This window comes from Macaca fascicularis, chromosome 16 (assembly GCF_037993035.2).
Source record: "Macaca fascicularis isolate 582-1 chromosome 16, T2T-MFA8v1.1".
NCBI lineage: Eukaryota > Metazoa > Chordata > Mammalia > Primates > Cercopithecidae > Macaca > Macaca fascicularis.
In genome coordinates this window covers 2,610,186-2,627,764 of record NC_088390.1, presented here as the reverse complement: position 1 = coordinate 2,627,764, position 17,579 = coordinate 2,610,186, and the positions used below count along the sequence as shown (strand labels likewise).

The 17,579-nt window shown below is 43.5% G+C and overlaps 1 protein-coding gene across 10 annotated transcripts in view; it reads left to right on the top strand.

Moving 5' to 3' along the window:
- Positions 1-309: 309 nt before the first annotated feature.
- The window catches only part of METTL16 (methyltransferase 16, RNA N6-adenosine), a 90,158-nt gene continuing 72,888 nt past the window's right edge, over positions 310-17,579 (top strand). For 3 of the 10 annotated variants that reach the window (XM_065532251.1, XM_065532250.2, XM_065532249.2), the window contains exons 1-3: positions 310-439; positions 2,675-2,844; positions 8,559-8,686. In XM_065532251.1, the coding sequence (XP_065388323.1) occupies positions 8,559-8,686 (128 nt within the window). In that variant the 5' untranslated portion in view covers positions 310-439; positions 2,675-2,844. The remainder of the gene's footprint in view (positions 440-2,674; positions 2,845-8,558; positions 8,687-17,579) is intronic. The other 7 variants (XM_074018209.1, XM_074018208.1, XM_015437372.4 and 4 more) reach the window with 3 other exon arrangements.

The following is a 17,579-nucleotide window of genomic DNA, read 5'->3' as shown; positions in this document are numbered from 1 at the left end:
CGCTCACCGCACGCCATGACGCCCAAGTCTCATACCCTTATCTTCATAACCTGTCCAATCCCAGTGGGTGTGAGAGGTAAGTCTGCAGCACGGCCCGGAAAACTTGTTTCTTTTTCTTTTAAGTGCTTTCCCGCGAATTCGAGCGCAGGTCCTCCTCCTGCCATACTGCAAAGGACTCCGCTTGCCACCACGCCCCCGCCTTCTGTCAGGAGCAGCCAACTCCAGGTCTCGCGACGGTTTCTTCTTTCTTCAGGATCAGCCACAGGTCGCGCGAGAGGGATTTGTCCAATCAGGAGGCTAGATGGCTTCACAAGATGGCGGCGCGCTGGGAGCGTATCCTCTGCGTTTCTAGGAGTTTCGCTCTGCGGCTTCTTTAAGATTCTAGGGTTGTACAGGCCCACGCCAGACACGACGTCTGGCAGGAACCTCGGCCTCAGAGGTGGGTCACTTATATTTCTCACGCAGATCTACTATCATGGGTCACTTAACCTGTGGATCACCCGGGTTCCTCATTCTTGAGTTTTGGGCTAGTGAGGTGCCGACTTCGGGGTCTACGAGGGGGAGACCTGATGTGGCTGCGTGTGCGCACGCGGGGGTGTTTGAGAGTGGATGAGTGGGAGGAGTTGGCGAATAGAATAGAGACTAGGATCGAAGTAGGAAAGACTCCCCGGGGTTTAGGAGGTTTAGAGAAATCCAAAACTGAGGCGGGAAGACAAACTGAGCGGATGAGATGAGGGCGTGGAAAGAGTGGAAGAGATGGAGAAGTGGCAGTGGCAGGACTAGTGGGAAAAGTCGAATTTATGAGAGAAGGCGAAGAGAGAAGATGTAGGTTGGTGTTGAGGTGGGAAGGATCTGTGCAGAAAGAATATTAAGTTTTGAAATTGGAATTTAGGCTATTTTACAGGCCATGTATTAAGAGAATGGTAGTTGAAGAGGGTTAATGGTCAAGAGGAACCAAGGAAACAAGCATGGAGATGAGAAAGAAAAAAAAAAAGTGAAAGCCTCATTCTCAGGGTTCTACTATTAACTGTAGCTTTCTGGACTGACTCAAGTAACCAGGAAGAAAAGTTTCAGTCCTTGGAGTGAGCTTTTTTTGAAACTCAATGAGGGAGCTTTGTGTCAGTGGTCCGGACGTCGTGCTTTCAATCAACAAATACGTGAGTGCCTACTCTCTCAGGCACTATTTTAGGCGTTGGGATATGCAATGAACAAGACAGACAAAATATTTTCGCTCTTGAACCTTACTGACGGGAGATTTTTTTAAAGTAAAATATATGGAATGTCAGATGGGTAAATTCTGTGTCGAAAATTGAAGCTGGAGCCTGGGTGGCAAGGCCAGACTCCCTTTCTACAAAAAATGAAGTAAATTAACCAGGTACAGTGGCCTGTGCCTATAGTCCCAGGTACTTGGGAGGCTCAGGCGGGAGGATTGCTTGATCTCAGAAGTTGGAGGCTGCAGGGAGCTATGATTCCACTATTGCATTCTGAGCAACAGAATGAGACCCTGTCTCAACAAGAAGGAAAAAAAAAAAGTTGATGCCCAGTTAAACTCTGAAGAATAGTATATATTTAGCTAAGAACTCATTGCCCATATTGGGAGGTTAGTTAGAAAAGAGGTGGTTGTATTGACTCATTCTGTATCTGTTCTGACCAGAAAAGTTGAATAATGTAGGAAATGAATTGAATCTGCCGTATCTATAATTTAATTTGTTTCACATATATTCAGAGTATCGTGTTGTGTGTGCACTGTGTCAGCTATGTAGTCTGTAGAATTTTCCTTAATGTGTTACAGAGCCCTCACATGCCACTGCCTCTTTAGTCACTGTTAGGGTATGGTGACTATAGTCAGCAACAATGTGTATTTCAAAATAGGTAAAGAGAGGGCTTGAAATGTTACCAACACATAGATATAAAAAATACTTAAAGTGATGAATACTCCACATACCCTGACTGGATCATCACACATTCTATGCGTGTAACAAATACCCCATAAAGGTCACATGTCCCCCATAAATAGGGAAAATATTTTCTATCAGCTTAAAGAAATTACTCTTAGTTTTCTTTTTTGTTGCTTGCCAGAATCACAAGAAAGGACATTTTCTCTTTTTTCTTTTTCTTTTTTTTCTTTTTTGAGGCAGAGTCTCACTGTCACCAAGGCTCGAGTGCAGTATTATGATCTCGGCTCTCTGCAACCTCCACCTCCCGGGTTCAAGTGATTCTCCTGCCTCAGCCTCCTGAGTAGCTGGGATTAGAGGCATGCACCACCATGCCTAGCTAATTTTTTTTTTTTTTTTTTTTTTTTTTTTTAGAGACGGAGTCTTGGTCTGTCGCCAGGCTGGAGTGCAGTGGTGTGATCTTGGCTCACTGCAACCTCCGCCTCCCAGATTCAAGTGATTCTCCTGCCTCAGCTTCCCGAGTTGCTGGTACTTCAGGCAGGTGCCACCACACCTAGCTAATTTTTGTGTTTTAGTAGAGACAGGGTTTCACTATGTTGACCAGGCTGGTCTCCACGTTGGCCAGGCTGGTCTCACAAACTCCTGAGGTGATCCTCCTGTCTTGGCCTCTGAAAGTGTTGGGATTATAGGCATGAGCCACCGTGCCCAGCCAACACTTTCATTTTTGATATTTTCTTTTTAATAAAGTCTATTATTTGTATTTGTTTATTTTGAGACAGGATCTCATTGTGTTGCCCAGGCAGGACTGGAACTGCTGGATTCAAGCCATCCTCAGCTTCCGTAGTAGCTAGGACCACAGGCACGCACCACCTTGCCCAGTTGATGTTTTCTTAAGGACTGGGGGCCATCCTCGTTTTATGCTCCTCTCTTTCCTGATGGTCAGTAAAAGGTATGTCAATGCTAGGAAATTAAAACAGGTATATAGTCAGTTTTAGTCATAGTGTAAGGGGCAAAATGTAACGGTATGCTGAAAAACTTTCAAGTGACTACTAATCCCCTCAAATTCTGAATTGTTTACTTAACAAATATTTATTGTATAGAAGTTGCTGGGGGTATAGTGAAGATTAGGATGGATATGGTTGCAGATCTGTGTGTGACATATGCAAATTAATTACACACCCAGTAGTAAACTGAGGATCTCTGAGGGAGAAGCAGCACAGGGTGCTTTGAAAGCATGTAGATGGGCATCCGATTGGATTGTGGGGTCAGAGAAAGCCTGCCTGAGTAGAATGATGCTTAGGTTGTGATACGAGGAGCTGGTGGGCCTTCAGAGGTGAAAGGCGATGGTGGCAGGGTGAGGAGAGTCTTGCAGGCAGTAAGAATAGGAGATGGTGAGACAATCCTCCTACCTCAGTCTCCTGAGTAACTAAAACAAAAACAAACACACATACGCACAAAAACAAAAACCAAAAACCACTGATCATAGATCACTACAACAAAGTTGGAAATATTGTGAGAATTACCGAAATGTGACATAGAGACATAAAGTGAGCATGTGTTATTGGAAAAATGGTGCCAACAGACTTGCTAGATGTAAGATTGCCACAAACATTTGATCTGCTAAAAATACAATGTATATCCCATATACCCCCTAAATATATATACCTACCATGTACCCATAAACTAGTAAATCTTGACTGGGCACAGTGGCTCATGCCTATAATCCCAGCACTTTGGGAGGCCAAGGTGGGTGGATCACTTGAGGCCAGGAGTACAAGACCAGCCTGGCCAACATGGTGAAACAGACTACCATGCAGCAGAGAAAGTGGAAGAAGACCAGTGTGTCTCGAAGGGGAAAGTGGCTGGGAGCGTATCCTCTGCGTTTCTAGGAGTTTCGCTCTGCGGCTTCTTTAAGATTCTAGGGGAAAGTGGCAACAAATGAAGTTGGAGGGACAGATAAGGCCTGGATTATGCCTGCCTTGTTAATGATTTCAGACTTTATTAGCCTAAGAGCTTTGGGACGCCACTGAAGGGATTTAATAAGGAAATGTTCACATTTGCATGGGGGGAGTGGCTTGTCTGCTGAATGAAAAATGGCTGGTAGAGGGCAAGACTGGTTATGAAGAGATCAGTTTGAGACTCTTAGAGCAACCCAAGAAAGACATGATAATGATCTGGGCCAGAGAGGTGGTGTTGTGAAGGGTGAAGAACGGGATAAGGTCAATAAATAATTGGGAGATAGGGAGTATTCAGGACATGGTGTGTTGTGAATGGGAGAGGCAGCATGGAGAAGGTGTTGAAGATTTTTGATGTGTGTATCACAAGAAAGATAGCAGTGCATTCGGTGAGGCATGGAAGATGAGGAGGACCAGTTTGGGGTGGGTAGAAGTGATTTAATTTTGCGCATATTGTACATGTATTTTTGAGCCCTTCAAGTGAGAAATATGGTAGGCAGTTGGATATGTGATTTGGAAAAGTCTGGATTGAAGACAACGCTTCTTTTTTGAAATTGGTTTAATTTCCAGTGTAGGAAGCTGTCAAAAAGCCATCTGAAATAGCATTGACAGATTTATGACTATGTAACAAAGATTGCAAAGGAAAAATATTTATTGCTAGGAGATGTTATAATAGAGGATTTGTCTTAACTGGGGAGATTAGGGAAGGAAAGATCTTTTCTTTTCTTTTTTTTTTTTTTGAGACAGAGTCTCGCTCTGTCGCCCAGGCTGGAGTGCAGTGGCGTGATCTTGGCTCACTGCAAGCTCCGCCTCCCGGGTTCACGCCATTCTCCTGCCTCAGCCTCCCGAGTAGCTGGGACTACAGGCGCCCGCCACCTCGCCCGGCTAGTTTTTTTGTATTTTTTAGTAGAGATGGGGTTTCACTGTGTCAGCCAGGATGGTCTCGATCTCCTGACCTCGTGATCCGCCCGTCTCGGCCTCCCAAAGTGCTGGGATTACAGGCTTGAGCCACCGCGCCCAGCCGGAAAGATCTTTTCAGAAGAAATGCTTGAACTGTGAGCCCAAGGATGACTAAGAATTCGCCAACTGAAGAGAGGGAGAGAAGAACATTACAGATAAAAAGAATAGCCTGCTTAGGAGGCTGAGGCAGGAGAATCACTTGAACCCGTGAGGCAGAGGCGGCAGTGAGCCAAGACCGCGCCACTGCACTCCACCCTGGCAACGGAGCGAGACTCCATCTCAAAAAAAAAAAAACAAAAAAAAAACCCAAAAAGAATAGCCTGCATAAAGGCCGTGTGGTCAGGGTGGAAGGACACAAAGAGCAACGGCTTGTGACTTAAACTGAGTGGTGAAAAGATAGGCAAGGCCAGGTCGTGTAGGGCCTTGTATGTAGGCTGAAGTGATGTTTTTTATTTTATCTTAAGAGTAAGGTTTTGAGCAGGTGGACATAGGGGAAGGACATACTGAGATTTGTGTTTAGAAATGATCACTGCGCGGTGGAAGGAGGGATAGTGAGAACAAGAGTGGATATGGGGAGACCAATTAAGAGGCTACTGTAAACCAGGTGCAGTGGGGCACACCTGTAGTCTCAGCCATTTGGGAGGCTGAGGTGGGAGGATTGCTTGAGCCCAGGAGTTCAAGTCTGGCCTGGGCAATGTAGTCTCCAAAATAAAATAAAGATAAATAAATAAAAAGGCTGTTCTGGCCGGGTGTGGTGGTTTACAACTATAATCCTAGCACTTTGGGAGGCTGAGGCGGCAGGATTGCTTGAGGCCAGGAGTTCAAGACCAACCTGGCCAATATGATGAAACCATGTATCAAAAAAAAAAAAAAAAAAAAGGCCTCTGGGCTTAACATTGTTGGGGACAGGGAAAAATAGATTAATTTAAGAGGTATGTAGCAGGTAAAACCTACAGGAGTGGTGATTTCTTGGATATGAGAAACTATCAGGTGACTCCTAGATTTTTGGCTTACATAATACTGTTTAGAAGAATGATCATTATTTAAAAAATAGAAAATAAAGATATTAAGAAAATAAAAGTCACTTCCACCCAGAGAGCTATACATATATAATAGTTAACTATTTTTAAAATTACCAACTACCTGGAGATTTACTAAGCCATTATAATAGTTTCTCTTTCTGTTTTTATTTCTTGCTATATGTACATTTGCTTTTATTTCTTGTTGTAATCTGGAAGAAGACAAAATTATATTTGTTTTCATTTGGTTTTAGCTACCTAGGAATGACAAGATTGAAACTTTAAGTTGGAATCAAAGATATTTTTTCAAACTTTGGTGACATTGTGGTGCGTTACCAAATATTCAGTCCTTGTAAGGACACTGTAAAAGCTAACCTCCAGGCTGGGTGTGGTGGCTCATGTCTGTAGCTGTAGCACTTTGGGAGGCTGAGGCAGGAGGATCATTTGAACTCAGGAGTTGGAGACCAATCTGGGCAACAAAGGGAGACCCGATCTCTACAAATAATAAAATTAAAAATAAATTAGCCAGGCATGGTGGCATGTACCTACAGTGCCAGCTCCTCAGGAGGCTGAGATAGGAGGACTCTGAGCACCGGAGGGCGAGGCTGCAGTGAGGTGTGATTGTGCCACTGCACTCCATCCTGGGCAACAGAGTGAGAGCCTGTCTCAAAACAAGCAAAACAAAACAAAACTAACCTCTAACTTATATCCTTGGCTATGGATCATATAGACAGACTGTGTTCTGTCACTTTGATGCTTTTCTTTTTTTTTTGAGACCGAGTCTCCCTCTGTCGCCCAGGCTGGAGTGCAGTGGCGCGATCTCGGCTCATTGCAACCTCCGCCTTCCGGGTTCACGCCATTCTCCTGCCTCAGCCTTCTGAGTAGCTGGGAGTACAGGTGCCCACTACCACGGCCGGCTAATTTTTTGTATTTTTAGTAGAGATGGGGTTTCACTGTGTTAGCCAGAATGGTCTCGATCTCCTGACTTCGTGATTCGCCTTCCTCAGCCTCCCAAAGTGCTGGGATTACAGGCGTGGGCCACCGTGCCCGGCCTGATGCTCTTAAAGGAATAATTTTCAGCTTTCTTCCCTTGATTAAAAAAAAAAAAAATTCACTCTTACGTTGTCTACATTTTTAAAATTATGGAAAAATAAACATAAATATACCATTTTGGCCATTTTTAAGTGTACCATTCAGTGACATTAAATGTATTAATTCTCTTGTGCAACCATCACCTCTATCTCCAGAACTTTGTCATCATTCCAAAGTGAAACTCTGTACCTATTAAACAGTAACTCATTCTTCCCTCCCCCAGCCCCTCATCACCTCTATTCCACTCTCCGTCTGTGTGATAAGTTTACCTCTTCTGGGTGCCTCATATAAGTGGAAGCATACAATATTTGTCCTTTTGTGTGTGGTTTATTTCCCTTAGCATCATGTTTTCGAGGTTCTTCCATGTTGTAGCGTGTATCAGAATTTCATTCCTTCTTAGGGCTGTGTGATATTTATTGTATGGCTATACCGTATTTTGTTGATCCATATTGATTGTATGGATATTCCATATTTTGTTGATCCATATTTAGTGTTTGGATAATACCGTATTTTGTTGATCCATATTTAGTGTTTGGATATACCGCATTTTGTTGATCCATATTTAGTGTTTGGATATACCGCATTTTGTTGATCCATATTTAGTGTTTGGATATACCGTATTTTGTTGATCCATATTTAGTGTTTGGATATACCGTATTTTGTTGATCCATATTTAGTGTTTGGCTATACCGCATTTTGTTGATCCATATTTAGTGTTTGGATATACCGTATTTTGTTGATCCACATTTTGTTGATCCACATTCATCTGCTGATGGACACTCGGGTTGTTTCCGACCTTTTCACTCTTGGGAATGATACTACTGTGAACACTGCTGTACAAATATCTGTTTTAGTTCCTCCTTTCAGTTCTTTTGGGAATATACCTAGGAGTGGAATTGCTGAATCAGATAGTAATTCTATGTTTAGCTTTTTAAAGAACCGCCAAGCGTTTTTCGACAGCAGCTGTGCCACTTCACATTCCCACCAGCAATGCACGAGAGCTCCAATTTCTTCACATCCTTGCAGAACACTTGTTGTTTCTGTTTTTTTAATTTTTAATTTTTGGTTTTTTGTTGACGGTAGCCATTCTAGTGGGTATGAAGTGGTATCTCACGTGGTTTTGATTTGTATTTCTCTAATGACTAATGATGTTGAGCATCTCTTCATGTGCTTATTTGTTGTATATATTTTTTAAATGTAGTTTCTACTTTCTCACTTGATCGGCAAAGACATGTTGGCTATAACTATTAACTTGGCATCCACAGCTTTCCCCACTGATTTTTTTTTTTTTTTTTTTTGAGACGGAGTTTCACTCTTGTTGCCCAGACTAGAGCGCAGTGGCACAATCTCGGCTCACTGCACCCTCCGCCTCCTGGGTTCAAGCAGTTCTCCTGCCTCAGCCTCCCGAGTAGCTGGGATTACAGGCTCCTGCTACCACGCTTGGCTACTTTTTGTATTTTTAGTAGAGGTGGGATTTCATCATGTTGGCCAGGCTGGTCTCGAACTCCTGAATCAGGTGATCCACTTGCCTTGGCCTCCGAAAGTACTGGGATTAGAGGCGTGAGTCACCGCGCCTGGCCCCCATTAATGGTTTTTAATAAATATGCTGATTTTCTCTCTCTCTTTCTCTCCTTAAGATGGCTCTGAGTAAATCAATGCATGCAAGAAATAGATACAAGGACAAACCTCCTGACTTTGCATATCTGGCATCCAAATATCCAGATTTTAAGCAGCATGTTCAGATAAATCTGAATGGAAGAGTGAGGTAGGTAACGGATGAAAACTTACCGTATTATTCTTGTGTGATTCAAATGGATACGATATAACAGAAAGCCCACCTGAATGTTAATCTGAGACATTCGATTAAACTTCCCATGCGACCTAGGACAAATCGCTTAACCTCTCTTGGTCTCAGCTTTTTAATGTATCACATTAGAGGAATTGACCAAATGCATTTCAGTTTCCTTCTGGAAAAATTCTCGTGCTGTCCGAATTATTGCTTACCCTACAGAAATCCCAGAGTGACTGCAGAGACTTAGGGTTGTGCTCTTCATGATCTAAAACGTAGTGACTGGTAGGGATCTAGAGACTTTTTTTTTTTTTTTTTTTTTTTTTTGAGACGGAGTCTCGCTCTGTCGCCCAGCCTGGAGTGCAGTGGCCGGATCTCGGCTCACTGCAAGCTCCGCCTCCCGGGTTCACGCCATTCTCCTGCCTCAGCCTCCCGAGTAGCTGGGACTACAGGCGCCTGCCACCTCGCCCGGCTAAGTTTTTGTATTTTTAGTAGAGACGGGGTTTCACTGTGTTAGCCAGGATGGTCTCGATCTCCTGACCTCGTGATCCGCCCGTCTCGGCCTCCCAAAGTGCTGGGATTACAGGCTTGAGCCACCGCGCCCGGCCTTTTTTTTTTATTTTTTGAGACAAAATCTCGCTCTGTTGCCCAGGCTGGAGTGCAGTGGCATGATCTCGGCTCACTGCAACCTCCGCCTCCCGGGTTCAAGCGATTCTTCTGCCTCAGCCTCTCGAGTATCTGGGACTACAGGCGCCCGCCACCACGCCCAGCTAATTTTTTGTATTTTAGTAGAGACAGGGTTTCACCATGTTGGCCAGGATGGTCTCGATCTCCTGACCTCGTGATTTGCCTGCCTCAGCCTCCCAAAGTGCTAGGATTATAGGCGTGAGCCACCACGCCCAGCCTTTTTTCTCTTTTTTCGAGAGAGGGTCCCTGTCGCCCAGGCTGGAGTGCAGTGGTAGGATTATAGCTGGTTGTAGTCTCAAATTCCTGGGCTCAAGCAATCCTCCTACCTCAGTCTCCTGAGTAACTAAAACAAAAACACACATACGCACAAAAACAAAAAACAAAAACCACTGATCATAGATCACTACAACAAAGTTGGAAATATTGTGAGAATTACCGAAATGTGACATAGAGACATAAAGTGAGCATGTGTTATTGGAAAAATGGTGCCAACAGACTTGCTAGATGTAAGATTGCCACAAACATTTGATCTGCTAAAAATACAATGTATATCCCATATACCCCCTAAATATATATACTTACCATGTACCCATAAAAACTAGTAAATCTTGACTGGGCACAGTGGCTCATGCCTATAATCCCAGCACTTTGGGAGGCCAAGGTGGGTGGATCACTTGAGGCCAGGAGTACAAGACCAGCCTGGCCAACGTGGTGAAACCCCATCTCTACTAAAAATACAAAAATTAACCTCCCAGCAACTCGGGAGGCTGAGGCACGAGAATCGCTTGAACCCAGGAGATAGAGGTTACAGTGAGCCAAGATTGCACCACTGCACTCCAGCCTGGGTGACAGAGTGAGATTCTGTCTCAAAAACAAAAAGAAAAGAAATTAAAAGTAATAAATCTTTTTTTTTTTTTTTTTTTTTTGAGACGGTGTCTCGCTCTGTCCTCCAGGCTGGAGTGCCGTGGTGCAATCTTGGCTCACTGCAAGCTCTGCCTTCTGGGTTCACGCCATTTTCCTGCCTCAGCCTCCCAAGTAGCTAGGACTACAGGCGCCCGCCACCACACCTGGCTAATTTTTTGTATTTTTAGTAGAGACGGGGTTTCACGGTGTTAGCCAGGATGGTCTCGATCTCCTGACCTTGTGATCTGCCCACCTCGGCCTCCCAAAGTGCTGGGATTACAGGCGTGAGCCACCGTGCCCGGCCAAAAGTAATAAATCTTTAAAAAGTTTTTTAAAAAGACTCTTGTTACAGGGAAAAAGAAATGTGTCTGTGAGGGAATGGGAAGAAGATATGGCAGTCTTGAGGAGGACTTCCTTGTTTTTCTTTTAGAGATGAGAGCAGTGTGAGCCTATGTATAGTTGGCAACCTCAGACGTTTTGCAGGGACCTGTGGTAGTCATAGGAGAGAGGAGATGCGCTCTTGGTGTAAATGACCTGGCGGCTCCCAGAAATCTTCCCCCTTCCTGCCTGCTTAAGTAGGAGTTGTTGATGGTTGTTTGCACTGGTAGAATGTTCTTCCTTTTTACAATCTTTTTTTTTTTTTTTTTTTTTTGAGACAGAGTCTCACACTGTCACCTAGACTGGAGTGCAGTGGCCCGATCTTGGCTCACTGCAACCTCCACCTCCCGAGTTCAAGTGATTCATGTGTCTCAGCCTCCTGAGTAGCTGGAATTACAGGCATGCGCCACCACAGCTGTCTAATTTTTGTATTTTTAGTAGAGATGGGGTTTTACCATGTTGGCCAGGCTGATGTCTAACTCCTGACCTCAAGTGATCCGCCCACTTTGGCCTCCCAACGTGCTGGGATCACGAGCATGAGCCACCACGCCCAGCCTACAATGGCTTTGTATTTAATTTTGTGAGTTGTATTAAAGAAGAATCACCGGGCCGGGTGCGGTGGCTCTTGCCTGTAATCCCAGCACTTTGGGAGGCCGAGGCGGGCAGATCACGAGGTCAGGAGATCGAGACTATCCTGGCTAACACAGTGAAACCCCGTCTCTACTAATAATACAAAAAAATTAGCTGGGCGTGGTGGCAGGCGCCTGTAGTCCCAGCTACTCAGGAGGCTGAGACAGGAGACTGGTGTGAACCCGGGAGGCGGATGTTGCAGCTGAGATCATATCAAAAAAAAAAAGAAGAATCACCAAAATTATAAACTCAACTAATATGGAAAAGAAATGTCAGACAAAACATTAGACCTTCGATGGGTTAGTGTCACTTATTTGCTTAACTCCTAAGTGCTCTCTTAAGGGAATCAGGGGTGTTTTGGAAAGGGGACATTTCTAAGATAGTCTTGTTAAGTATCAGTCTTGAGGGTGCCATTTCTAGCTGTGAAATTTTTTTTTTTTTTTTTTTTGTGACAGAGTCTTGCTCTGTCCCCCAGGCTGGAGTGCAGTGGCGTGATCTTGGCTCACTGCAACCTCCGCCTCCTGAGGTTCAAGCAATTCTCCTGCCTCAGCCTCCTGAGTAGCTGGGGTTACAGGTGCCCACCACCACACCTGGCTAATTTTTTTATTTTTGTTTTTAGTAGAGACGGGGTTTCACCATGTTGGCCAGGCTGGTCTCGAACCCCTGACCTCTTGATCCACCCGCCTCGGCCTCCCAAAGTGCTGGGATTACAGGCGTGAGCCACTGTGCCCGGCCTTAGCTGTGAGATTTTATGTAATTTTCTTAGCTTTACTGAGACTGAGTCTCCTCACCTGAAAAGGAGAGATGAGAGGACATCCTCGGACGGTTGTCATGAAGGTTAGCAGTAATGCACGTAGAATGACTAGCATTCTGTAGACACTGGTTCATGGTAGGTGCTCGTATTGTTGTTAAGCCTGGTATAATTAAGGTGGCAAGATGGCTAGTGTGATACCTTGTTTTTCTTCCCTGCACGTGCCACTGCTTTGTTATAATCATATCTGACCATTACAATGAGATTTTAGTTTGTTTTTTCAGAATAATCAGTTCCATAGGAACAGCCTGCAATTTAGTTCAGCGCTGTCAGTTGAGCTTGAATAGAATGTGACACTTAACTGATTTGTTTTTATTTATTTATTATTTATTTATTTTTGAGATGGAGTCTCACTCTGTCGCCCAGGCTGGAGTGCAGTGGTGCGATCTTGGCTCACTGCAAGCTCCGCCTCCTGGGTTCACGCCATTCTTCTGCCTCAGCTTCCCGAGAAGCTGAGATTATAGGCGCCCGCCACCACGCCGGCTAATTTTTTGTATTTTTAGTAGAGATGGGGTTTCACCGTGTTAGCCAGGATGGTCTTGATCTCCTGACCTCATGATCCCCCCGCCTCGGCCTCCCAAAGTTTTGGGATTACAGGCGTGAGCCACTGCGCCCGGCCCTATTTGTTTTTGTTTTTATTTTTATTTATTTGTTTATTTATTTTAACTGATTTGTTTTTAAACCAAAGACCCAGCATTGAAGGGCTTTATCATGCTGGGTAGACTGTACCGTTTTTAGCACCTCAGTGACCATCTAAAGACTAGAAACCAACTTTGGAGTAACACTGGGAGGCTTTTGGCTTTTGTTGTTGTTATATCAGGTTCAGCTTCTATAGGATTAGAATGATTGTTATTTTAGCCATGGATTACAGAAATGTGTCTGTTCAAAATCCGTCTATAATGGTGATACTGTATTCATCAGTGGCAGAGCGGGAGTCATTCTGGGGAAATCGGCCATGAGCCTGTTGACAATGGGCTATTTTGGGGAGCTGGATGTGTTAAACAAACAACAAAGACTGAAAATGAATAAACTGCTGATTTTCACGTGAGAGCTAATTTTAGTTCCTGGGCCTCCCTGTAATCTCGGAAATGAGAATGAAAAAAGATCTTGCCTGTGTTCAGGATTTTTGAATGTCCCAGGGTGCTAACAAGACCTAGATACTTAACTAGTGAAGTCGAGTGACTTGACTTTGCCCTACAAAAGTATTTCTAACACTCAGACTAGTGTCTGGATCTTTTCAGAAACAAAAAATAAACAACAAAGTCTAAGAATCAGGTCTTCATTGGTGTTCACTTTATTTCCTCCCATTAAACCAGCCTCAGCTTAATGTCTTGTACTTTTTTAGGATATGGTTCCTTGTGATTAGATTGTGTGCTGTAGTTCATCATTTTGTAAGTTGAATATATATAAATATATTTATGAATATATATATATATATATTTGAATAACAAGAATTGTTTATGTAAGCAACAGCTTTCTTCGAAGGCCCTTGGAAAACATTAATTATATTGTTCCCTTGCCCAAAATGTCTCTTGAAGCTGTATGATGAGTGCTACAGCTGCAGCACTATCTTTTGGTGATTGCTGTCACCGTGTTATGGAAAGCAAGTGTTCTAGAACCAAAGACCCGTTTTCCATTTTTCAGAAAAGGAATTCTTTTTTACTATACAGATATTATAGACTCCTTAATGAGAAATTACAGAAATCTATTTTTCCTAACTACATTTATAATGGTGATGTCACATACGTACAAAAAGTCACAGTTCTTTTACCCTAAAAGATGAAATGAGTCCGTAATCTCATCTTTCTAAGCCCTTGTCTTTATTCATACGTAGTAATTTTTGTGGTTGTCATTTTAGTTACATACAGTCATGCGTCTTCTCCCCCATTTGACATTATCCTGTAAGCATTTTGCATAAAGTTACAAAAGCTGTAATACATCCACCCAAGCGAGTACAGTGTAGTCATTAAAAAGAATAAGACCGGGCTGATCCACATATACTTGTATGAAGAGAGTTTACATATTTAGTAAAAAAAAAAAAAGTGGAATTATGTAATTAAATGTGTTTAGATAGTATAGAAAAGTGAGGTGAGTGGAAGTCTCCACTTGATTCATCTACCCACCTACATGCATATCCAGAGTCCCTGCTTAGCCTTCCAGACTTTTCCTCTGCATCTATTTATACAGGGTCTTTTTATTTTGTTTTTACAAGAATGCAGTCGGAATGTACATACATACTTCTGCTCAACTTCTTTTTCAAACGTAATATATTGAGGAACCCTCTTCATACAAGTATGTGTAGATCAGCCTAATCTTACTATTTTTAATAGCTGCATCGGGTTTTCTTGTATTATAGCTTATTTAGCCAATTCCATATTGATTACTTTTAGCTTGTTCCTAAATTTTCTGTAGTACAAAACTTAAATTTAACAGTTCCTCTTTTATCATTGGACTTTTTTTTAAGTTTCACTGAAATTAGGGTAAGTCACTGGGCATTGCTAGGAAATCGCAGTATTCTTTTTTTTTTTTTTTTTTTTTTGAGTCTCGCTCTGTCACCCAGGTTGGAGTACAATGGCGTGATCTTGGCTCACTGCAACCTCCGCCTCTCGGGTTCAAGCATTCTCCTGCCTCAGCCTCCTGAGTAGCTGGGATTACAGGCACGTGCCACCACGCCCAGCTAATTTTTTTTGTATTTTTAATAGAGACGGGATTTCACTGTCTCTACTAAATGGCAATTACAGTCACCTGCCACCATGCTCGGCTAATTTCTGTATTTCTAGTGGAGACGGGGTTTCACCGTGTTGGCCAGGCTGGTCTCAAACTCCTGACCTCAGGTGATCTGCCTGCCTCGGCCTCCCAAAGTGCTGGGACTACAGATGTGAGCCACCGCGCCCGGCCAGAATCACAGTATTCTTAACCATGCCCGGAAAGGGCAAAGAGGTATTTGGATGACTAGATTTTTCTTTTCTGTTATTTGCTCTTTAGTTAGCATAGGCATGGTCATTTAAAAGATCAGCCTGAAGGCCAGGCTTCAGGCTGCTTCATGCTTGTAATCACAGCATTTTGGAAAGCTATTGCTTGAGGCCAGGAGTTCAAGACCGGCCTGGTCAATATAGTGAGACCCCCCTTCTCTATAAAAAATAAAATAAAAAAAAAAAATGAAAAGATTAGCTTGATTGATCAAGGTACAATTTCATATTTTGCCAGTAGGATTTTGGATTCTTTGCTTAATTTAGGGTTATCAGTAGTGGTTGTTTCCATTGTTTCAGGATCTGTGTTTTTGTATATTACTATCTAATTGCTTATTTGACCCATGAGAGTGTTTAAAAATTGGACATTTTCTTCAATAAGTCTTCTGTATCAGAGAGTTGAAAAAGTGGGAAGGATGTCAGCACAGTACTTGAATAATAATTTAGGGCCACTTAATTTTTTTTATTGTTGTGAGAAACACAACATAAAATGTCCCACCTTAATCGAGTTGAAGTGTACAGTGTGTTAACTTTGTGCTCGTTGTTGTACAGCAGATTTCTAGAACCTTTTCATGAGTTAGACGACTTTAGATACCTTTACCTTAAAGTAGAATCATGCAGTATTTGTTGTTTTTGACTCACTTGTTTCACTTAGCATGATATCCTCAAAGACTCTGCCATGTTCTAGCACGTGACAGGATTTCTTTTTTTTTTTTTCTTTTTTTTTTTTTTTGAGATGGAGTCTCACTCTTGCCCAGGCTGGAGTGCAGTGATGCAATCACGCCTCACTGTAGCCTTGACCTCCTGTGCTCAAGTGATCCCCCTGCCTCAGCCTCCTGAGTAGCTAGGATTACAGATGTCCACCACCACACCTGGCTAATTTAAATTTTTTTTTTTTTTTTAGTGGAGACAGGGTCACTCTTTGTTGCCCAGGCTGGTCTTGAACTCCTGGGCTCAAGCAGTCCTCCTGCCTCAGCCTCCCACACTGCTGCGATTACAAGTGTGAGCTTCCACTCCCTGCCCTCATTTAATCTTTAGCTGATTCCGGGGTGGTTTATAACTCTGCCACTACCAAAGCAGCTCTTTAAAAGGTCTCCAGCAGCGTCATGTCACTGACTCTGATTTTCAGCCCTCCATTGCCTTCTGAGCAGCAAGTCACTCTGCTGGTTGGTTCCTTCATGGATCCACTCTTGCCGTGGCCTCCTTGGCACCAACTGAAAACTCTGGTTTTCCTTCTTCCACTCTGGTGTTCCTTTGTCTCCTGGTGGAGCTTACTCTGTGATGACTGTGCATACAGCTATTAAAGGAGTTTTCAAAGCTTGCTCTCCAGCTCTCTTTCCTTCGCACTTTACATTTTCTCCCTCATCGCTGTCATCCGTGCCAGGGCTTCACTTGTTTGTTTGCAAATCACTCACACGTTTATTTCTACACACCTCTTCTCTGGGCTCCATCTCCACTTAAATGTCTCAAATACAGCTCAGATTTATATTTCTCCTCAAAAACGGTTCTGTGCCAGAGTTACTAACTTCAGTTAGGGTGGCACTGCCTATCCTGTTGAACAAGCCAGAACCTTGGGAGACTCGTGCGAAACACGGCATCCCTTAGCTCACATGTGATTCCATTGCTAAATCTCACAAATGTTCCCTCCAAAATATCTGATTCCTTTCAGTTTTCCCTATCTCTGCCATTGCTACCTTTATCTAGATCTAGCCTTTTTTTTTTTTTTTTTCTGAGACAGGATCTCACTCTGTTGCCCAGGCTGGAGTGCAGTGGTACAATTTCAGCTCACTGCAGCCTCCACCTCCCAGGCTCAAGTGACCCTCCCACCTCAGCACTGCGCCCCACCCCCCAGTCCCCCGCCTAGAGTAGCTGGGACCACAGGTGCATGCCACCACACCACCACACTGAGTAATTTTTGTGTATTTTCTAGAAGCAGGGTTTCACCATGTTACCCAGGTTGCTCTCAAACTCCTGGACTCAAGCTATCCACCCACCTCGGCCACCCAAAGTGCTGGGATTACAGGCGTGAGCCACCACACCCAACCTTTAGCCTCTTAATTCAGGTATAGCAGTAGCTTCCTGATTAGAGCCTTTGCTTCCACTTTGTTCCAGCTTTGTTCTATACCAGACTTAAATCCTTAACATAGAATATAATTTTATCAACTGGGTGTAGTGGCTCATGGCTGCATCACTTTTGGAGGTCGAGGTGGGCAGATCACGAGGTCAGGAGATCGAGACCATCCTGCCTGACACGGTGAAACCCCGTCTCTACTAAAAATACAAAAAATTAGCTGGGCATGGTGGCACGTGCCTATAGTCCCAGCTACTCGGGATGCTGAGGCAGGAGAATTGCTTGAACCTGGGAGGTAGAAGTTGCAGTGAGCTGAGATCGCGCCATTGCACTCCAGCCTGGGCGACAGAGTGAGACTTTGTCTCAAAAAAAAAAAAAAAAAAGAATATAATTGTATCCTGGTGTGATTATTAATAGTTT